The following is a 23812-nucleotide window of genomic DNA, read 5'->3' as shown; positions in this document are numbered from 1 at the left end:
TGGTGTGTGTATGTGTGTGTGTTTGTGTGTGTGTGTGTCCACCTTTAAGCATGGAAACCAGAAGAGGTCACTGGACCCCTCAGAGCTGGAGCGACAAGTGTGTGGGGATGCTCACTTGACTCTGTGCTAGGATCCCAACCCCAGTCCTGACGATGGAGCAGCCAGTACTCATTTCTCTAGCTCCCCCTTTCTCTTGTTGGGTTCACTTTGAAGCACTGTACTGAAAAGGAATTCTCTGGGCTGGAGATTTGACTCAGCAGTTAAGAGTGCTGTCTGCTCTTCCCGAGGACCCAGTTCAGGTCCCAGCACCCACATGGTGGCTCACAACTGTCTGTAACTTCAGTTCCCAGGGGATCCAACGCCCTTTTGGCCTCCTGGCCTCAGTAGGCACCCGGTATGTAAGCAGTACACAACATCCATGCAGGCAAAACACCCATACACATTTAACCAAGGAACAAACAAATAGAATTTTAAAAAGTCTCATGTTTGTGGGTTTTTGCCAGCCTCCACCTCTCCCCAGGAGACCTGCTCTTAAGCCTTTCCGCTTCTTTCCATTTCCTCATTCTTTGTACTCTAATTTGGACGTAAAGTTAGAGAGTCTTTTTAGCTCTGAGAGGCGTGTGCCATGTCAAAGGGAAAAGGATACAAACTGAGGCAACAAGCGAAGTACACAGGACGGCTCTTCTGGGCAGCTGTGAGCAGTGCGTCTGTGTCCCTAGGGTGACAGAGTCTCATTGAGCCTGTGATGTTGTCTTTGTTCCCGAGTGTCTTCTGGAGATCTCAGGCCAGGGCTACTTTATAAGACTCCGCTAAGGGTCACTTATTTTATGGGCTCAAATCCAAAGTCTATTCGACGAGAGGGCTCTCAGATGCAGTTCCAGAGTGTGACACTAAGGGGCAGCACACACCAAAGAAAGCCTTTAGATCTGAGCCAGCCTGAGAAACAGGAATCTATCTGCCTGGCTTTGGGGGAGTCAAACTCAGCTCTTAAATCCAACTGTAGCATTTTAACCTATGCTGTCTGTCTGTCTTATTAGAAGTTTTCTGGTTTTGCTTTTTGTTTGTTTGTTTTTCGAGACAGTTTCTCAGTGTAACCTTGACCGTCCTGGAGCTCTCTCCGTAGACCAGGCTGGTTTTGAATTCACAGAGATCTTTCTACCTTTGCTTTCCAAGTGCTGGGATTAAGAGCATGCACCATCACTGCCCGGTTCTTTCTTTTTTTTTCTTTAAAAAAATATTTTATTTATTTATTTATTATGTATACAATATTCTTTGTATATTTATTATTGTATACAATATTCTTTCTGTGTGTATGCCTAAAGGCCAGAAGAGGACACCAGACCTCATTACAGGTGGTTGTGAGCCACCATGTGGTTGCTGGGAATTGAACTCAGGACCTTCGGAAGAGCAGGCAATGCTCTTAACCGCTGAGCCATCTCTCTAGCCCCCTCACTGCCCCATTCTTTTAGAAGTTTTATCTGTCCCTTGGCTTCTCCAAATAGATGGCTTTGTAGTTGAATACAATACTGTTGAGACCCACAAACTCCATAAAATTTATTTTTGTGCATATGTGGCTTCAGTGCTTAGCCTAGTAACATTCAATTCCAAATTCAAACTGTATTTCATCCAAATAATCCCTATCCTTTTGATGAGCAAAGTTTTTAATGCAGAATAAAGGTAATTAAATAAATGTACAGGCAAGATAGACAAAATCCAGTTCTTTATTATTATTATTTATTTATTTATTATGCATAAAATATTCTGTCTGTGGGTATGCCTGCAGGCCAGAAGAGGGCATCAGATCTCATTTCAGATGGTTGTGAGCCACCATGTGGTTGCTGGGAATTGAACTCAGGACTTTTGGTAGAGCAGGCAATGCTCTTAAATGCTGAGCCATCTCTCCAGCCCCAAAATCCAGTTCTTGAGAGACCACAGATCCCTTCCCTAGTTTATTGTCCATCTATCATGACTGGCTAGTCCTCCGCGTCCCCCACAATCCTCTCTCTCTCTCCTTCTCCCATGATCCCTGTTCTAAAATAGGTATCATTTTGCAGGCCAGGCTTTTCTTAAATTCACTATGGGTCTGTGTCTCAGGTTGACCTTGAGTTTGCCAACTTCCTGCCTCAGCTTCCCAAGTGCATGAATTACAGGTATCTACCACACAGGTGGCAACAAGCAAGGGGTTCTGAGCGTTTCCTAGAGCCCAATCTTGTAATACATGCCATGGTCTACAAAGATGGACCAGGCATGGAGTTCAAGACTAAAGAAATCATTCCAAGTGTGGAGAGTGTGTGACAAGGATCACAGGAATGTCCCCAAAGCTTCCCTGATGGGGTAGGGGGTTAGGAAGAATGTAGGAAAATTGTATACGAGGAAATATTCACATTCAGTCAATGAGTAGGTGGGAGCAGTCAAGGCAGGAGAGCACAACACTTCCATCTGTGTGCACACAGGGCCAGACCCCATGAGTATCCAGACATGTGGGTGCTGACAATATTGTGATCAGCTCCTGCGACAGCAGAATGGTTATCAGACGGCAGGAACCCCAACACCCAGCCCAGAGTGCTGTTAGGAGCCTAGTGCCCCAGGTCTGAAGGTGGCAAAGAATGGTAAGGAGTGGGCATTTAAATGGTGACAGAAGTTGGGTTGGAAAAGGGCTGTGGGTGGCAGAGATGGCCCAAGCCATCCTCCCACAGTGGGAAGAGTGTAAGCCTTTTATTTGGATCCTAATCAAGTTTATGGGACTCCAGGAAAAAGGGGCCCAGATCATCTTGGGGATTAGCAGACGTCTGGGCTAAAGGTTTAGGTTTAGAATTATAGACGTGCCCAAGAATAGTCTGGGGTAACATTTCAGAGCTGGAGTGTATCAGAGCATTCAAAATTGAGGAAACGTGGCCACAAAGACTGGGGGCAGTTTTAGCAGGAAACTGAACCTCAAGGAGAGACCAGTGGTATCTGTGGTTTTTGCATTTAATACACTCCAGGAAAAATAGCAGTAAGATTTTCTTCAAGATAAGGTTCCTCTGGATGCCACACCTGACTTTTTATGTGGCCAGTAGGGATCCAACGCGAGCAGCCGAGTGCACACGTGCTCATACACACACACACACACACACACACACACACACACACACACACACACACACACATTGAACCAGTATTTCTTCTTTGCTCCTTTTAAACTCCATCCTCGTCATCAGCTTCCTAGCAATATACTTCTACGTCTACCCATATTCCCACATGAGCAGAACGGAGGGCTTTCCCTTCGCACTCTGCTGTTTTTGCTAAGGCCCGGCGGGCACCCACCTCCCTCCATAGCCCTTGGGGCAGCAGCACACACCTGTTCGTTCTGCTGATTAAAAAAACAGACTCAGAGGCCTCTCCAGTTGAGTCTCTTGTCTCCGATAATTGTCATTTGTTGGGAACAGGTGTGCCAAGTGGAAACTCAGCCAGCAGCGCTCAGATTGTAACCGTGAGCACCTGTAGACAGCTACCTCCTGCGGAACGGGTAGGAAGGGATTTTCTTTCTCTTTTGCTTCAGGTTTTCAATTCTGTGTTCTAACATGACTCTGGGTCCGTCTAGTTGCTAACCTATGAACTGTCAGAGGCACACAGATTGGAGGAGTGGGAACTGGGAAGGGGAAAAACAGTCTGCAAAGTTCTCATTTGCAGCTTGCTCTGGGATGCACGGAGCACTGTCTTTAGTGGATCCTCTAGAATGTACGGAGCACTGTCTTTGGTGGACGCTCTAGGATGCACGGAACACTGTCTTTGGTGGACGCTCTAGGATGCACGGAACACTGTCTTTGGTGGACGCTCTAGGATGCACGGAACACTGTCTTTGGTGGACGCTCTAGGATGCACGGAGCACTGTCTTTAGTGGGCGCTCTAGGATGATCGGAGCACTCATTGTCTTTAGTGAACGGTTCTTACAGCTTAAGAGCTACCACTTGTGTGTTCTGTTTTCAGGAAAGAGTTGACGTTGTCTCCCTATCTGCTCCCTGCTCCCTGCTTTGGAGTAATCCACCTTGCTGCCAGCATGCCCACCCAGCTGGAGATGGCCATGGACACGATGATCCGAATCTTCCACCGGTACTCTTGCAAAGAGGGGGACAGGTTCAAGCTCAACAAAGGAGAACTGAAGATGCTATTACAGCGGGAGCTCACAGAATTCCTCACGGTGAGCCCATTTTCCTGCCTCATTTGCTGGTGCACAGGTGGGATGTGGCTTTGGGGACAAGTGCTGCGTACATTCTGTTTATAACTTGTTTCAAGACTTTCAAGTGCTGGGAAGAGCCCTGGAGATCTGTGTTTCCTTCATACACTGGCAGGGGTCATTTTCCTTACTGCTGTATAGAGTTCCAGGTACAGCTACCATTATTAATTAGAAGGATAACCCTGGGTATAACTAGCTATATATTTTATTGCTGTACTAGAATATTGAACATGGGGTTTTAAAGTAACTCAATGTAATTGTCAACACTTGGAGAAACTAACTCTAGCAGTAAGCAAAATGGCTTCTGGGTACTTTTTTGTGTGTTTCAGGAGCGCGCACACACACACACACAAAATACATGTTGTTTATCTGAAATTAAAATTTATTTATTTTTTATTTTTTAAACTTTTATTATTAGTTTTTATTACATAAGTAATACATGTTCATTGTAGAAAAATTAGAAAACACAGGAAAGAAAAAAGAAAAATAATCACCCATAATCCAACTACTCGTGGATAACGGCTATTAACATTGTAGTCTATGGCCTTCTAGCTTTCTTATGCATACGCACATCACACACACACACACACACACAGACAGATATGTTTACAAGTGATTTTCTTTTTTACAAATATTGTATCATACTGTACATGCTGTTTTATAAAATGTTTTTATTTAATATATATTGTCAATGTCAGTGTTTATCCTCTGAAAAAATTATACATATGCTACATGCTTCTTGTGAAAAAGTCAGAAATCACAGGTATGCAGAAAGAAAACATGATTGCTCCCAACATCACCTCCCAGAGAGACATGTTGTCATCCTGTAGGCAGCCTTTCTGATTCTGTAACGTGCACATGTGTAGGTGTGCTTGTAAGAGGGTCGCTCTAGAAAATCTCCTATTATTTCCTTTTTCTGTCTGACAACATAGACTGCACATTTCAATAAATACACATGGTGAGCATTCTTAATTGGTACACAGTATGCACTGAAAGACATGCCATATTTTTTATTGAGCCATGCATTTTTCTCCACTCCCCTCCCTTCCTCCTGTTCCTCTTTAACCCTCTACCGTGACCCCCACGCTCCCAGTTTACTCAGGAGATCTTGTCTTTTTCTCCTTCCAGGGTAGATCCATCCAGGTGTCTAGTACTTGTACTGGCCATATCTAGCAAACTTGGTGCTAAGCACCTTCACATATGTTGAAGCATCTTCATAGTTTCAACTATGTGAATAAAGGCTATTCTTCCCATGGGACAACTAAGGGAATTCTAAAATGTTACATGATTGCTCCAAAGCCTACAGATGATAAATGATAGGGCCATTCACTGTCCCTTTTGTCTTTGAAGCCCCTGTTTTATGTTACCCAGCTTTCTTCAGGTGTCCTGGTCCTCCACCTGAGCCACTCCACAGTCTCCCAGGGTCCTGGTCTTCTGCCTACAGTGCCCAGTAGATGCGTTTACAGCATCCATAAGTCACTGACTCTGCTATTGTCTACTTTGCTTTTCTAGACCTTTGGGTCTGTGCTGGCGTTCTGTGGACTTGGAATTGGGGTTAGACTCTAGAGTGGCTCAGATCTTTTTGTAGATAGACTCTTGGGAATCGTCTTTAGATGCTAAAATGAGAATGAAAACTTTCATGCCAGTAGAAGGAAGATGTGACCTCAGTTGCCATGACACTCCAGGCCTCCGAGTTAGAAATTTTCTTTTTCTTTTCTTAATTTTTTATTAATATTTATTGAGCTCTACATTTTTCTCTGCTCCCCTCTCTGCCTCTCCCCTCCCCCTTCAAACTTCCCCCAAGGTCCCCAATGCTCCCAATTTACTCAGGAGATCTTGTCTTTTTCTACTTTCTACTTCCCATGTATATTAGGTCTATGTAAGTCTCTCTGAGTGTCCTCATTGTTATCTAAGTTCTCTGTGATTGTGGTTTGTAAGCTGGTTTTCCTTGCTTTATATTTAAAAACCACCTATGAGTGAGTACATGTGATAATTGTCTTTCTGTGTCTGGGTTACCTCACTCAAAATAATGTTTTCTAGCTCCATCCATTCTCCTGAAAAATTTAAGCTGTTGTTATTTTTTTCTGCTGTGTAGTACTCCATTGTGTAAATGTACCACATTTTCCTTATCCATTTTTTAGTCAAGGGGCATTTAGGTTGTTTCCAGGTTCTGGCTATGACAAACAAAGCTGCTATGAACATAGTTGAGCACATGTCCTTGTGGCACAATTGAGCATCCTTTGGATATATACCTCAAAATGGTATTACTGAGTCTTGAGGAAGGTTGTTTTCTAATTTTCTGAGAAATTGCCACACTGACATCCAAAAGAGTTGTACCAGCTTGCATTCCCACCAGCAATGCAGAAGTGTTCCCTTTCCCCACAACCTCTCCAGCCTAAGTTGTCATCAGTGTTTTTGATCTTGGCCATTCTTACAGGTGTAAGATGGAATCTCAGAGTTGTTTTGATTTGCATTTCTCTGATGACTAAGGATGTTGAACATTTCCTTAAGTGTCTTTCAGCCATTTCAGATTCCTCTTTTGAGAGTTCCCTGTTTAGGTCTGTACTCCATTTTTTATTGGATTATGTGATCTTTTGGTGTCCAATTTCTTTTCTTTTCTTTTCTTTTCTTTGGTGTCCATTTTCTTTTTTTTATTTTTTTAAAATATTTTATTTATTTATTATGTATACAATATTCTGTCTGTGTGTCTGCCTGCAGGCCAGAAGAGGGCATCAGATCTCATTTCAGATGATTGTGAGCCACCATATGGTTGCTGGGAATTTCTTAACCGCTGAGCTATCTCTCCAGCCCCTGGTGTCCAATTTCTTGAGTTCTTTGTATATTTTGGAGACCAAACCTCTGTCTGATGTGGGGTTAGTGAAGATCTTTTTTCCATTCAGTAGGCTGCCATTTTGTCTTGTTGACTGTGTCCTTTGCTTTACAGAAGCTTTTCAACTTCAGAAGGTCCCATTTATTAATTGTTTCTCTCAGTGTCTGTGCTGCTGGGGTTATATTTAGGAAGTGGTTCCCTGTGCCAATGCATTCAGGTGTACTTACCACTTTCTCTCTATAAGGTTCAGTGTGGCTGGCTTTATGTTGAGGTCTTTGATCCATTTGGACTTGAGTTTTGTGCATGGTGATAGATATGGGTCTATTTTCATTCTTCTTCATGTTGATATCCAGTTATGCCAGCACCACTTGTTAAATATGCTTTCTTTTTTCCATTTGATATTTTTTGCTGCTTTGTCAAAAATCAGGTGTTCGAAGATGTGTGGATTGATATTCGGATCTTCTATTTGGTTTCAAAATTTTCTTTTTCTTTTCAGTGCCAAAAGGATCCCCAGTTGGTGGATAAGATAATGCAGGACCTGGACGCCAATAAGGACAACGAAGTGGATTTTAATGAATTTGTGGTCATGGTGGCAGCTCTGACAGTTGCTTGTAATGATTACTTTGTAGAGCAACTGAAGAAGAAAGGCAAATAAAGATGACTAGCAAGCCGATGAGCGGCAGAAATAGATCCAAAGTTGTATACCTATTGTGAGCCTATATCCTTCCCATTTATAGACTCAATGATATGACTTATAGACGTTCTATATGTACACTTACTAGCCTTAATTAAGTTATATTTACCTTGATGTACTGACTTTACACAAAGATTCCAGATCCTATGCCCTCTTTAAACTTTACTGATGCTATTAAAAAATGTTATGACTTATTTGTCAAATAGAGAGCACCCACAAATTTACTCACTTTTGAAACAAGACTCAAAGCTGATGCGTTTCCAAGATCTCATTCTTGAATTGTGTTTTGCAATTCCTCTGTCACTGAAGAGATGACTTGGCTCTCCCTATAGACTGCTAATTGTGCTTCAAATAAATAGCAGAAGCTATGAAGGACTGCCAGCAGAAAGACTGGTAAAGAGAAAGACTGACCTTCAGTAAGTCAGACTGGGGTGGGTGGACTCAGGACTAGGTGTCCAAGCTGTAAGAGCTGAATACAGCCAGTCTTAGGAGTTGGTGTGTAAATACCCTCCCACACCTCTGGGACTCAGTTAAGTTTTACACCGGATACCAGTTCCCACAGCTTTCCCTAGGGTTAAATGGCATCAGGCCTTAAGAATACTTGCTCCCTTCCCTGTGTCTTACTGCAGTACTCCAACTTATTTGCCGCGCCTAAAATAAATGACCTGAGCAAGAGTCCTTGACTACAGGTCAGCTTCCGGGGATCTAAACTGTGACAGATAATTGGGAGATTTGGAAGAAAGGAAGTTGGCATTTGAAGCGAGGATTCAAGGTACCGGGGAAGGCGGGGGGCGCAGAGAGCAACTGTGAAGGAGGCTCTGCTGTGTCTGGTGAAAGACCACAGTGGCTCACCATGGCTCACGTCAGGATCTGGTGAGGGAGGGGAAGGCATGCAGGGTGAAAGATCATGGTGGCTCACCGTGGCTCATGCCAGGATCCGGTGATGGAGGGGAAGGCATGCAGGGTGAAAGACCATGATGGCCCACCTTGGCTCAAACCAGGATCCGGTGATGGAGGGGAAGGCATGCAGGGTGAAAGACCATGGTGGCTCACCATGGCTCATGCCAGGATCTGGTGAGGAAGGGGAAGGCATGCTGTTGAAGTGTTTGGGGGGAGAGACTGACAAGATCTGTGAGAGCTGACAGGGAAGACTGTTGTTGGCCTGACTCACAGTCTGCCTTTCTCTACACTCCAGAACTCTGTTTATGCAGGGTGGCATGTGACCAGCGAAAAAGATGTGTTTCCCAATATGTTGTACAGCTGGGAGAGCCAAGCTTGCCGTACAGCTGTGTTAAGAAAGGGAATCTGCAGCCTGCTAGGAATCTTGAGGAATGTTTTGCCATCTCCGTGGGAGGTTTTCGGTCTTCCTCCTTCCACCTCTTAGTTCTTCTGTTTCCTTTTCATTGGAATGTCTAGGTGAGGCTGGGGGTGGAATGTCATCAATCCATCTGGTCCCCAAGGATGGTGGAGGACAAAGCCAGAAGGGTTTGTCTGTCCCGAACACAGCGCTCACCTAACAGGGAATCAGAGCTCATGTATTTTGAGTCTAATAGGGGTGACCATGGACAGCGGGACAGAAAGAAAGCGAGGAGGGCGAGGTGCCTTGGAAGTTGGAGAAGATGCACCCAGCCCTGGGAAGAGGGTGAAATCATGAGGAGTGAGATGAGGAGGGAGGATGGCTGACTAGACTGTCAGGGCAGGGGTCATCGTGACATCAGTGATACTGAAGGGGCTCATTTGGATTAGAAAAGGTCTCAGGGCCTGGCCCCCAGGTAATAGGTTCTTCATATATATTTCTGTAATAAACGCACGAAGGAATTTGCCAGCCATTGACATTCTAGATAGAAGACCCACTGTTTTGTTTATGTAGAACAATGTTTTTGTCTTTTTCAAACCAGTTTTAAGCAGAGAGGTGCAAAGCACTCAAGAGAAAAAATCTTCACTCTATCAGGCCCTCACTCTCTCTTAAAGGGGCAGGAGAAAGTAAACAAAATTGAACATGTATTTTGGCTGTGTGTAGGTTCTTTCCTTTTTTTGTCTATTTTTCAAAATTGAAAATAAAACCCCATATAATAGAGGTTATTTTGTTGTGTCCATGAGACCTGGGCATCCTCAGGGGCCTTTACACTTTCCATTTCGTTGATCTGAAGCTTACGTTTTCTAAAGGCGCCCATGGAAACGTGAAAAGTGAATCCAAAGACTTCCTCACTGTTTTGTTCTTAGAAGGATGCTCTCCAAACAGAAGTAAGTTGGGAACGATGTTCATTTCATGGTGTTTCTGAAAATCAATCCAAAGTAGGGAAAAGCAATTTATGTCTCAAATTAGATTTCAAATGAGCAAGAATTGCACAATGTACCGAAAGACCTTCTCAAGTAAATGGGGTTTCCTTTCTTTCCTGTGCCCCCCTCCCCACTTTGGCTAGCTACACAAAATAATTTTGTTGAAGGCAAAATTATTTAGTGCCTATGTCCAGGGACGCTCTTTGGCTTATTTTGTCATGTTCTAGGGTTTAAATAAAATTGAAGCGTAAACACATTTGCAAACTGTCTCTGAATGGGTGCTTGCTAGTGGTCTTTATTTACCGAGGTCACCACACAGAGCAGTTTATAGGAGACAATATCCCAAGACCGTGTGGAGTCCTGGGTTTGAGAGCTACTGGCTGTGCTAGAAACTGAATAAGAACGAGGTCAAAGAAGTCTTCCCAGAGGCAGAAGTGTGAGTCAAGTGTTTGGTAGGACAAAGACATGGGAAGCATTGTTAAAAAATGAGAAACATGGGAAGGCAGTGGGCATAGACTAGCAGGGATGGTTGGGAGAGCGCACATTCTAGGGTATCCAAGGGTGTGGGGTTTAGGAAGGCAGGAGAATTGGGTAACGGGTGCGAAGGAGAGAAATCTGAAATTGTTTTCAAATCGCCTCCTTAAAGCTTTAAATCTTTACAACTGAGGTGTAGAGTTCTTTCTTCATCATACGATGGCCACACTACTTCGAAATATAGATCTTTGAGCCAGATGTGTTGGCTCACACATGTAAGACCAAACACCAGGGAGGCTGAGGCAGGAGAATCATATTTTGTCTCAAAAAGTAAAAACAAAAAGTGAATAGATTACAGACAGACAGGTACAGACGTGCTCCACCACCCTGTCCCAATGTTCTAAACTATTTCAGTAGGACCCAGGCATCAGCACTCCATCAGATTTTCAGCCAGTGTTAAATCTCACATAGGAGAGTCAGAGATGGCTCAGCAGTCGAGAGTGCTTGTGCTTCAGCTCTTCCTGAGGACACAGGTTTGGTTTCCAGCACTCATGCTAGTGGCTCACACAGCCTGTGACTCCAGCACTAGGGGATCTGACACTCTCTCCTGGCTTCCATGGCCCCCATAAGCATGTAGCTTGTAGACGCATGCATGCACATGTATACACACACTAAAGCTTTTTAAAAAACACTGTATTTACTATAGATGCTGCATCATAGTAAATATACTTGGGCATCACATTGTCCAATGACTGCAGTGTCCCACCCCCCAGCCCTGTTTTTTTATTTTAAGAGTCCCTAAGTTCTGTACCTAAGGTTCCATTTATCCCTAGTGTGCCAATGTCCTCCACTCTCCACCCCTCAGTTTACCCCAACTTTCTCCTCCCTAACATCCCGGTGTTGTCTGATTTCCCCCAGAGGGGAAGAAGACTCTGCATGAGTTATTGACTGTGTTCCTAAGTCACTCCTTTGTGTAGCTGTTCAAAACTCTCTCCTTTCATCCCAGAGTTAGACTGTTTCTACTAGCAAGCAGTACCTGTAAGTTTACAGAAACGCAGACCCTTTGGCTCCTCCCACACCTATGAAGGATGGTCAAGTCTTCATGTGCCCAAAAACCAGAGTATCTGCCCTTACCAGGTGACTCCCAGTCAGGTGTTGATCTGATGGATGGAAGCCATTCACTACGTGGGTTTTTCAAAATTTTATTTAGCATGTGTGTGTGTGTGTCTGCTTGTGAAGGTCAGAGAACAGCTTGCAATAGTTGGTTCTCTCCGGCATGTGGATCCTGGGGAACGGACTCAGGTCAACAAGCTTGCTCCTGAGCCATTTTGCTATCCTAATAGGAGCTTTAAATAGCAGGATTTTGATATGATCTCAGTTTGGTTAAAAGAAATACATAAGAGCTGGTAAGATAGCTCAGATAGTAAAGGCACGCACTCATGCACGCACGCGCACACACACAATCACTACATAGATGCAATGCTTGGTGACATAAGGGTTTTAGACAGAAACGTGGCACTATCAAAGAGAATTATAAATTACATGTGTTTTTAAATGCAATTTTTAAGGCACTGTAGCACGAGTTTTGAAAGGAAATCTTAAGGAAATTTTCTAATACACATTGAACGCATTAAAAGTGCATCAAAACAAAACTTGTGGGACATAGTTCAAGAAGCCCTAAAAGAAAAGTTTATACAGTAAATCATTATATTAGCAGCTTTTGACAGGGCTCAGTGCGTAAAGTGCTTGCCATGCAAGCCTGAGAACCTGGGTTCGAATCCCCAGAGCCCATGGACTCAGTGATGTGCAGCTGCAATCAGTGATCTTTGGTGAGATGGGGGTAGAGATCCAAGAAGCCCATGGGTCAGACAGGCTAGTGTTTGTGTAGCAAACAAAAACAGACCCTGTCTCAAACAAGAAGGATGACAGAGACGAACACCCAAGGTTACCCTCTGACTTCCACACGTATGCCATGGCATGTTGAGTGTCCACATTCATACCCACACCCCACATACACAGAGATTTAAAAAGATCATTGCATTAGAAAAAGGAGACTCTTAGATCAGTATTTCTTATAATTTCATGTAAGAAGTTTATATATTTATTTCAACTCTCAATAGAATTTCAAAGTATAACATACATGAAGAAATTCCCAGCCTTACTTTAAAGAAGTATTGATTTTATAGGTATTTGTGTGTGCCCAAGAGTGCATGTATGTACACCATGTGCAGAAAAATCATCAGTTTTCCCGGGGCAGGAGTTACAGAAGGTTATGTGGGTGTTGGGACTTGAACCCAGGTCCCCTGCAAGAACAGTGAAAGCTCTTAACTGCTGAGGCTTCTCTCTAGCCTGCCCAGCCTTAAGTTTATCCACCATACTTCATATACTGTTCATAGACAGAACATTTCTGAATGCCATTCCTAGTTGTTTTCTGATGTGAGGCAGCCTAAGTAAGTGCTGGCTACACAACTCCACCATTACTGCTAGTTCAGAGAGTACAACAGAGGTACTAGAACAGGCTTTTGACTAGCTAATCTCCTAGAAGCCAGGAAAAGCTTAGGCCCAGACCATCAATTGACTGAGTATTGAGGCTAAAGTTGATTCTTGTTGGGGACCATAGTTGACAAAAATATCTCTTGCCAGGGTAGGGATGTGGGGATCAGAAAAATAAGTAAAGAGTATGTAGACACAAATAAAATAGTAAAACAGAAACATAGGATAATACTGGGAGTATTCACTGAAAACTGAAATGGCCTGTGTTTAATTTTCCATACATTTTTATACCCCAATACCACGGGGGAAGAAGACAACAGACTGCTTTAACATATTACAAAGGATAACCACAACAATTATTTGCTTTAATACTTTGAGACATCAAGTCGTTTGCGTTCTGTTGTTTAGGCAGTGAAACCATCCTAGACCAAGTATCCTGAAGGCAGCCACTCCCAAAGTCAAACCTCCTATTTCCAAATAAGGAGAAGAAGTATGCTTGAATATTCTGACCCTTGGTCAGGGTGGAGCAGATCTACCGGTATGGGCCATCTTAATGTCAAAAAGACCAAGTAACCACATCCTGTGTCAGGATGTGTAGCCCTGGTTGTTGTCAATAATTTTGAGCAAGCTCAGACTCTCTGACCTTCAGACAAGGTGGAGATGGGCTCACATTTTTGGGCCTCCACAGACTCTGGAGATACCAATGCCAATATTTCCATTATGTCCCTCAGTTTGTTGGTTGTTTAGCTGATTTCCTGCTCTTAGCGTTTGTGAACAGTGCTTCAAAGAGCAACTATAAATATATCTTGTCAGTCTTCAAAAAACCTTCTGTAGGATTAAAATTTAAAACTTACACCAAAACATATGTTTTTAAAATTCTTTTTGAGAGTGTCATGTTTCTGTCTAAAAATCTTATGCCACCAAGCTTAGTGACACAGGCCTGTATTCCCAGTTATTCAAGAGGCCATGGCAGGAGGATCACAAGTTCAAGACCAGCCTAGGCAGCTTGGTGACACTGTTTCAGCAAAAAGGGAGTGGGCCTGGGGTGGGTATGTAACTTAGTGGCAGAGAAATTTCCTAGTATATGAGGTTCTGAATTCAATCCCTGGTACTATAGATAAATAAATAAATGATAGATAGATGATAGATAGATAGATAGATAGATAGATAGATAGATAGATAGATAATGATGATGGATGGATGAATGGATGGATGGATGGATGGACAATAGATGATAGATACACATGATAAATAAACCTTATGCCAATTAGCATTTCAGTATCTCTGTGTGAATCTTGTTTTTTTTTACATCATCACTAACATTGGATATTTTCTAATCTTTTTTTATAGCATGTTACTATTTTATTTGCTTTAAAAAAATAACCTGTTCTTAGAGCAGTTTTAGGGTGACAGGAAATGAGTAGAAAGTATAGAGCAGACCCAGAAACCACTTGAGACTACTCCCCTGCTCTCCCACTGTCACCTCCACACACTAGAATGTTCTCTTTGTTACAACTGAACCTACATCAACATTGCTGCCCACCCTCTGCAGTTCACACTGCATTGCCAACCACACTCTGCAGTTCACACTGCAGAGCCTCCCACCCTCTACAGTTCACAATGCATTGCCGCCCACCCTCTGCAGTTCACACTGCATTGCCGCCCACCCTCTGCAGTTCACACTGCATTGGCAGCCACACTCTGTGGTTCACACTGCATTGCTACCCACCCTCTGCAGTTCACACTGCAGTGCTGCCCACCCTCTGCGGTTCACACTGCATTGCTGCCAGTCCTCTGCAGTTTACACTCGGTGGTGTACATCCTGGGGATTTTGATACATGTCTGATGACATGTCCATCACTATAGAATCACATAAAACACTCTCATTGTTTTAAAAAGTCACCTGTGTCCATCTAGTCACCTTTCCTCCACCTAACCCTTACAGCCACAAACACTCTGGTTGTCTCTGGTAATCGGACCATCAGCTGCTGGGTTCTTCCACCACCAATGCAGTAAACCAAATTAAACCAAATTAATAAATTCAGGTTTAATGACCAGAGCAAAGAAACTCCTGGGAAAGCAGGGGAGGAATCACATGACAAATATGATTTCTATAGCCTGTAGGTGTAATCTCAAGCAGCCCCAGGGAGGGGATGACTTTTGGCAGGCTTTCTCAGGAGCAGGGTTTGGAATGGGAGGAGTGAGACCAGAGTGGAGAATGGGGACCCCAGCTGGAGATTCCTAATAGTCACTATTATTTCTTTTTCCCAAAATGAAATGTATATAAAATCATTCACTATGTGGCCTTTCCAGATGGTCTTATTTTTTTTAGCAATATGCATTTGAGTATCTTTTGTGGCTTTTCATGCCCTGGTAGTTCATTGTCTTTTAGTGTTGAATTCCACTGTTCAAATGTACTATAGTTTATCTAGTCATCTACAGAATGCTGTCTTAGCTGTGTCCAAGTGTTGATACTTACAAATAAAGCCACCGGAAATATATCAGTTGTTGTGTATATATGTTTTTCTTTACTAAAAATGTATTTACATGTATGTGTATGGTTATGTGCACATGAGTGTAGTGCCTTCAGAGGCCAGAAGAGGGCGTCATATCTCCTGGACCTGCATTACTTGTCTGGCATAGGTGCTGAGAGCCAAACTCAGATCCTCTGTAAGAACAGCAAATGCTCTAACTTCTGAGTCATCTTCCTGCACAGGCTGTTTTGTTGGTTTTGAGACAGGGTCTCATTGTGTACTTCTAGCCTGGTCCAGAAATCACTACGTAGACCAGTCTGGCTTCAAGTTCACAAAGATCTGCTTCCCTCTGCCTCCCGATGCTGGGATCAAAGACTTGTGCCACCACACACACACACACACACACACACACAAGTTTTTAATGCACCCTGGTAAGTGCCAAAGATTTCAATGACTGTACCACAACGTACGAATGTATTAGCTTTGTAAGCAATTGCCAGCCTGTCTTCTACAGTGGCCCTGCCAGCTTCCTTCCTCCCAGCAGGGGTTGGGTGTGGTGGTGCACATCTTAAATTCCAGCACTCAAGAGGCAGAGACAAACTGTTCCCTGAGTCTGAGGCCAGTCTGATCTACAGAGCAAGTTCCAGGCTAGCCACGAAATACAGAGAAACCCTGCCTCAAAAAGCAAAATGTTATAAATGTATTGAAATATATATCCCCTCATGTACTTGGTGTTTGGTATCCATTCACAAATAATTGTTTTGAAATTCTTTCTCTCTTTTCTTTTTTTTTTGTATTTGGCATTGGAAACACATTTTTAAACTTTGTTTTTATTTATTATTCTTTGTGTTTTTCACATCATACATCCTAATCCCACCCATCTCCTGTCCCCTTGCAACCTCTGCCCTTGCAACCTCCCTCACCACAAATAAAACAAAATAAAATTTAAAATTTAAAAAGGAAAAAAAAAGAAAGAAGGAAAAGGAAAATCTCATTGGATGCTTATAACACAGTGAGTGTTGTAATCTGCTGGCCTGGTCTGTCACCTACACATCCTGTCCCTTTAAGAGAAAAACTCCGCCCACTCCCAAACTCTCCCCTTCTGCTGAGGCAAGCAGACCTCCCTTTCTTCTCTCCCTCTCTCTATCTGTCCTTCTTCTGGAGAATCAGCTTCTGTCTCTCTCCCTTTTTCCCCCCCGCCCCGCTTCACCTCCTTCTTCTCTTCCCTACCCCCCCCCCCATAACCCACTAAATAAACTCTATACCCCTACTCTCTCTCTGCATGGCATATCTATCTGTCTGTCTCCCACCAAGGGACCTGACGAGGCCTTGGGTGACCCCCCTCATGGGACCAGCCTCAGGTCCCAGAGTTATGAATGATAACATTGGTTTTGTGACACGGATAGGCAACTTCTGCCTCTCTCTCTTCTTTGCCCCCCCCTTTTCCTTTCCCCTCTTTCCCTTTTCTCTTCTCCCACCATAAACCACTAAATAAAGTCTATACCACAGCTTTCTCTGCATGGCGTATCTATCTGTCGGTCTCTTACCCTTCATGGTGTCCCACCTACCAAGAGGACCCTCAAGGGGATCCGCCAAGGCCCAGATTCCCCTCGTGGGATCGCTGCCTCTAGTGGCACCAGTACTGGTCAACCGCTTGCCCATGGGGCTTAAAGCCCCTCGCTTGGGCCTCCGACTCCACGTGGCAACGTAGGTACTCGGTTTGTGCCCATCCATTCTCATGGCCCTTGGACTTTGAGTGATGACCCAAAGTCAGCTTGAGCTGTGTTCCATGCTGAACTTCCGGGACACTGGAATTCGGTCTCTGGATCTTTTTGATCTTTTTGCCGTACTCATGGAGACTGCACCCCCCCCCCCCCCCCGCTCCCCAGATATCAAGCTACCTAGCTGCCTATCATCAGCTTACATTCTGCCAGTTGGAAAAGCAGCTCACTTTTTCTGTTTTTCTATCTGCTTTTCATTCCTGGCACTTAATCACACCTGTGCTAAACTGTCCCACCGCTGCTGGGCCCTGCTCTGTGTCGTGGGCTCAGTTCTGCTCAGTTCCGGCTCCTGGCTTGACAGCTTATCAGGCACTCTCTCCTGTTGGCCCCTTCCCCCTTGTTGCCTGCCATCACAGCGGTGGAATCTGTCTCTTCCATTCACCGAGCCCTGTTTCTGTCATTGCTGCACAACAGGCAGAAATCCTAAACCTGGACCTTCTACCAGCCCACTTCCCAACTTTCTGTCAGTCTGCTGGGACAATCGGTCAGATCATCTCTGACATTTCCCACTAGCAAGGTTCTTGAGCTCTGCCTTAGGCTGTGCTCACTGAGTGGTGCATTCGGTTTTCAGGGATCTGTGGATCCATTTCGGGATACTGTTCCTTCCGGCCTAGTGTCTCTCAGGAGACTGCCCTTTCTTGTATTCCCCCCCCCCCCCGCCCGCACCCCTGTTATCTTGTGGATGAATGGATAACGACGTGAGCCAGTCGTTTGTTTTTCTGCCTCACCCGTGGGAAATAGGCTGACATTTCTGACTTCTACCAGCGGACAGCTAAATTTAAAGAGTTACACCACGCAGACAATCATGGCTGCAGCCATTTTCGTTGAGCTTAACAAAGGGAGGAGCAAGAGACTAACTACGTTTCACCCCAGCCAAAGAGTGGGACTTCTCCATATGAAATCCCACCCCTAGCCAGCTATGTGATCTGACACTTCTAAGTCTCATAAAAATACTGTGTGTGCGATCCAACACTGCTTTAAAGTGTATTAAGCTGTTCTCCATTATTGCCAGCTCTACCCGTAGGCTTCTATTGCAAACAGTTTTTCTTTCTTTGTTTTTCACAAGTATAAATCTCACCTGCTAAGTCAAAAACCGGTTCAGTCAAGCTTGGACCCAGCTCTTCAGGCAGATCCTATGTTGTAGTTATAACTTATCTATACCTGATAAACAACCCTCAATTGCTCAGAGATCTGGGTATTATGGCATTTAAATGTTTAATTATTAAAAGACTTTTCATAACAGAGAGACAGGTTGGCTCCTAGCAGCAGCACTCTATTTCCTTCAAAGAAGACAGAACACAGATGGGCACAGAACAACATCCATCCACAATTCACTTCATCAAGTGAAAGCGCTAACCACTGGGTAGAACTGCTTTTCGTCTAAGCCCCTGAAGATCTCCAGATGTGGACAAAGAAACAAATGGAATCGACTGCCTAGCTGTTCAGACTGAGGTGAGGTTTGTCTTCCTACAGATTTCCTAATCCACAGAATCTTCTAAAACCTGGCAGGCCGTGCACTAAACAGCAAAAGGCAAATATGACCCTCAACGGCCATGGAGGACTTTGAGGAGGGGCTCTAGATAGACAATTGAGTACGTTCTCTGTCATTTTTTAAATCAGCAACTCAAGTAAAATTTAGTTCTTCTCAAAGATCTCTGATGCAGTTTGACAGCTGAGAGGTTTTGTCAGTTTAGAAGGGCAAAGTCACCAAACAAATTTCAGTATAATTTCTTAATATGTTATTAAATAAAAGGTGTGAGAAGAATTACAAGCTATCAAATTTTTATCTCACACTGCCTTTCATAGTCTTAAAGATACACAAATGCAAGTTATTAAAGTGTGTAGCAGCAAGTTATAAAGGTGTGAGGACAAATATAAGTTATCAATTTCTCTCTCATACTGCCTTTCATAGTCTTAAAGATACTTTTCATGTGTAAAAGCATCTGTCACAGTCATTCTGCTAAAACTTACGTTTTCGCAAACTCAAAAATTCTTGTGAGTTCTAGGAAGCTGAATTAAAAGATTCACCTTAAACAGGTCAGATACACCCCTTTCAATTCCCTGGTCCTGAAAAAAAATTTTTTTCTTCCTAAACTTAACTTTGTCCTCTGCTCTGCCAACATCTTGCCAGGTCCAAGAGACACCAGAAAGTTCCACACCATGAATCATGGATAGGAGTAAAGCGACAAGCTACCCCAGGATGTGACCAGCACCCAGCTATCCCAAGAAAGACTTCGACACCTACAAATAAGCAGAATGCAGGCTTGAGAATCTGCCACCCCCAATTCCTTCAACCTGCTATGCCTAATGCCCTTCCTTTTTATTATAAGAAAAAGATGGGAATATTGTAACCCATCTGCTATCCTGGTCTGTCATCTGGGTACCCAGTCCCTTTAAGAGACAAGCTCCGCCTACTCCCAACCCCACCCCTTCCACCTCATTCCTGCCAGGGTTCTCTTTCAGAGAGGCAGTATCTGCCTCACTCTCTTTTCCTCCTTTCTCCCCTTCCCCTTTCCCTTCCCCCTCCATAACCCACTAAATAAACTCTATACCCCAGCTCTCTCTGCATGGGGTATCTATCTGTCCTTCTCCCACCAAGGCCACAGGTCACTCGCCAGGGGACCCACTAAGGCCTCAGGTGACCCGCTGCCACCCCTCGTGGGACCAACCTCAGGTCACTGACCTCTTAATGAATGATAACAGTGAGTCACACAGTAAACCTCTTTATCCATCAGCTGCTCATTGCAAAGAATCGTCGGTTTGGTTCGAGGCCCCTGGTCTCTGCTACACTGTTGACACTGGGCACTCACTGGGACTCTTCCTGGACATCTGGTTGCTGCCTGGTGTCACACAGGACTGTCCCCACGCCTACCTGTGCTCCAGCAGGTCACAGATGCGGTGCAGGTTTGGGTGGGACAGCACTCAACCCTGGTTCTGGGCCTGGGCAGTTGCAGGATTAATCAGTCCGCCAGCTCCCCTCCCCGCTCCGTCTTCACCACCAGGGTGAGCTCTCCAGCATTGCCCTGGCTGAGTCACCTCTTGAAAAGATGGACAGGGGGCTGGTCCAGTTCTACTTTCACGGCCTCAGGATCTGCTCGTCCACACTACACCTTTAGGGCCCGCTCTACTGTGTTGCCCAGGCGGGCATAGGAGCTATCAGTGATAAGGGGCAAGGACAGCTCTCCTGGGCCAGCCTTCCCACCTGAGGGGGGAGCATCCCCCCTACCTGCCCACACCCCACATGACAGATGAGTGCTGGGCACAGCTCTCCTACCTCCTCAGGCATTGATGGGCGGGGGAAAATTTCCCCCCACCCTTGGGCAGCACACATTTTAATCTCAGCATTTGAGAGACAGAGGCAGGTTAGTTTCTGTGAATTTGAGTCCAGTCTGGTCTACATAGTAAGTTCAAGGCTAGCTAGGGCTACACAGTAAGAGCCTGTTTCAAACAAAGAAACAAACAAACAAACGAAAAAACAACGAAAAAGAAACACAAATCCACTGTAAGACCTCTTCCCTACTGAGCCTCCAGGCCCAGCATAGTGAGACATGGTTTACTACAGTGGAATATACCCAGGTCCCAAGAAAATGCCTGCCACCTTCCAGGAAAGGCTGTGTATCTCCCTAGCTGTCCTGGAATGCTCCTCACTCTAAATGCAGCCTAGAAACAACCGGCAGGAGGATGCCAATTACCATAAATGTGTCCAATTGAAATGTTACCATCGTCAGCATGGAACACCTACACAGTTGGCTGGCGTTCCTTGGCTGTGTGGGCCTGTGATGTCAGGAAGTTCCCGGAGCTCCTGAAGGGCTAAGTAGAGTGGAGAGCACCCAGGAAGCCTCACTCACGGGAGGGGGTCTGACGGGAATAGCAGGGACTGCTAAGCACTGACAGCCGGGGCAGCCCTCAGGGTGAGCCTTGAGAACCACTGATGGGCAAGAGGGGAGCCCAGAGAGCCTGAGTCTGCAGCAACCCAGGGAAGGAACGAAGCTGGAGGGCTGTGTGAAGTTGTCAACGTGCCCATCTTATTTCGAAATCTGCAGCTTTAACAGGGAAGAAAATCTGTTACAATTACCCATTGTAGGGGTGAGTGAAGGAAACCCCAGTGTCACTTATGCCTGCTGTTATGACTGTCTCCGCCAGAGTTTTCTCAGCCCATGGGGCTAAGGTCCATGTTTCAGAAAAATGAAGTTGCCTCAAGCACTTTTTGTGCTCTATTTCAACTCAATAAGTAATATATATTACTTATTATACATAGAATAAGTAATTATATAATATATATATATATATATATATATTTTACTGGATAGTTTTATGTCAACTTGACACAAGCTAAAGCCCTTGGTCCACATTCCAGACCCTGATAGTTGTCGTTCTGCCACACCCATCACCAGGTTGACTGCTCTGCTCTTCCTGCTGTGACTCAGACTCCAACAGTGCAGGTGATGGAGAAGTCAGCCAAGCAAACAGCTCTAACACGGGAGGGGACACAGGATGCTAACTGGCTCACTCCCAGAACTTAACCCAGTAAGGCCTTACTAACCCCTAGATGGGGACCCTGGAGAGCCCCCCATTTCTTGGGATGCACTCTTGCTTTCTCTTCAGCTCTCACCCATGAACCTATAGTGAACTCCCTAAAAACTCACCCTCTGCCCTGTCCGTGAAACTCATTCTCGGAGCTCACAGAATTGACGGAAGAGGAGGGCCACTTGTTTGTCCCAGTCGGCCAGAACCGAAATAATCACACAGAAACCATATTATTTAAATCACTGCTTGGCCCGTTAACTCTAACTTCTTATTGGCTAATGCTTACATCTTAATTTAACCCATTTCTATTCATCTGTGTATCACCATGTGGCAGTGGCTTACCGTAAAATTTCCAGCATCTGTCTCTGGCAGCTCCATGGTGTCTCTCTGACTCTGCCTTCTTCCTCCCAGCATTCAGTTCTGTCTTCTCCACCTACTTAAGTTCTGCCTTATCAACAAACCAAGGCAGTTCCTTTATTCATTAACCAAGAAAAGCAAAGCAACACACAAACAGAAGGTCTTCCCACACCAGACAGACACCCAGGAGCCACTGGCCTGAGGCGGTTTTGGGGGCCATTGACTTTCTGGGACCCTAGTTCTCTGGGTTATGTTTGCTAAAGTGAGAATACTGTGCTGTAGTCGAGAGCCCCACTTCCCTGTGGGCTTTCATGGGCTATAGACTTCCCACTTTTCTTTGCTGTGTTTGAAGCTGAGCTTGAGTTTGGGGTTCCCTTACTCCAAAACCCCATCATTATCTTTCCTCTTGAATAAAGCCTTCTTTACTGCTTTAGCAAGTCATGAGTGACTCTTTTGATTGACATGCCCTCAGCTCTTTATCACACAATCTGTCTCATTTCCATGGGAAGGCACACAAATCTCATTATGTGAATTGAGGGGCCATACAATCTTAGGTTCCGCTGTTAAGGCAGATGGCCATGGGACCAATCCCTCCTGTTAAGACTAGAGCAGGAAGTTCTTTATGAGGTCCCTGCCCTTTGAGACACTGCTGCCCAACTCAGAAGTTGGTCATCTGGGGGCTATTTCACCTTCAGTTCATGGCTCTGTTTAATACCACTGAGTCTGTTCTATTGATCTTTGGGTATGACTCACTGCTAGTGTTTTGGAGAAATTGACCATTATGTCTGGAGTGTAGAATAAAGAGAGGTTCAGGGTGTTTATGGTCCTATGATTTCTTGCCACATTACCATTCTGGGAGATGGTTTGGGAGCTCAGAGGAGAAGATATTTTTAAAATACAACCCATCCCACTTTTTTTTGACAAGAAGTCAGCGGTGGAGCAACCCAGGAGAGGTTGCATGGGCTCTGTGCATTCTCTGAGGAAGGTTGCAGGCAGAAGGATTGGGAAGAGGTCTGTACACATGCAGATCTGCAGAAAAGCAGAGAAAGCTGGTGGCCAGATTAAGGGAACTCATCTGGGACTCCTGAATGATCCTTCACCACCTGCAATGGAGAAACAGTTACAGATTCAATCCAGTTAATGTGTTTTCTGCTCATCATACTAATTTATGGGAGAGGCATTCACTCATTGTTTTAAAAATAAACATACTTTATTTTTTTAAAATTTCTTATAGCTTATTTAACTTTATTTTATGTGCATTGGTATGAAGGTGTCTGATTCCCTGGAACTGGATCTTCAGACAGTTGTGAGCTGCCATGTGGGTGCTGGGAATTGAAGCCAGGTCCTCTGGAAAAGCAGTCAGTGCTCTTAACCGCTGAGCCATCTACCCAGCCCCATACTTTAAAAAGTTTATACTGAATAGAGTAAACACAGTAGAGCAGGCAATTCATTTACTGTTGGTTATATTTTTGCAGTCCTATTTTTGACACACAGACCTATCTTTGCACAGATAGAAATGTACTGCTAGTGATGGATATATTCTGAGAAATAGTTCATGAGATTACCTCCAGCATTGCATGACCATCCCAGAATCTACTTGCAGGAGCAGACTCTATTACTAGGCAGCTAGGTAGGTTTATGGGACCTTTATTGTACGGTCTGCCGCTGGCCCACTCGTTATGTGAC

General features: G+C 44.4%; 1 protein-coding gene and 1 long non-coding RNA gene across 2 annotated transcripts; one reads left to right on the top strand and one right to left on the bottom strand.

The window, feature by feature from the left end:
• The first annotated feature begins 3824 nt into the window (after positions 1 to 3824).
• S100z (S100 calcium binding protein Z) lies at positions 3825 to 9817 on the top strand. Its single transcript, XM_048455827.3, has 2 exons — positions 3825 to 4180; positions 7543 to 9817. Exons 1-2 carry the CDS (start codon positions 4040 to 4042, stop codon positions 7699 to 7701), a joined length of 300 nt encoding a protein of 99 aa, XP_048311784.2. The 5' UTR covers positions 3825 to 4039; the 3' UTR covers positions 7702 to 9817.
• Positions 6022 to 22176, bottom strand: LOC148119650 (uncharacterized). The gene is made up of 3 exons (XR_015734964.1): positions 22112 to 22176; positions 9896 to 10018; positions 6022 to 7584 (listed from the first exon to the last, which is right to left on the bottom strand). It is a non-coding gene; the product is annotated as an uncharacterized LOC148119650 (long non-coding RNA).
• Positions 22177 to 23812: the final 1636 nt, after the last annotated feature.

The sequence above is a fragment of the Myodes glareolus genome, chromosome 15, assembly GCF_982192425.1.
Source record: "Myodes glareolus chromosome 15, mMyoGla1.1, whole genome shotgun sequence".
Classification (NCBI taxonomy): Eukaryota; Metazoa; Chordata; class Mammalia; order Rodentia; family Cricetidae; genus Myodes; species Myodes glareolus.
This window is presented reverse-complemented; position numbering and strand designations above follow the sequence as displayed.

Bases quoted from the DNA above. Each gene is read 5' to 3' on its own strand.
- S100z (XM_048455827.3), top strand. From the start codon at position 4,040: ATGCCCACCCAGCTGGAGATGGCCATGGACACGATGATCCGAATCTTC. The intron at 4,181-7,542 runs GTGAGCCCATTT...TTTTCTTTTCAG, and splicing joins AGCTCACAGAATTCCTCACG to TGCCAAAAGGATCCCCAGTT.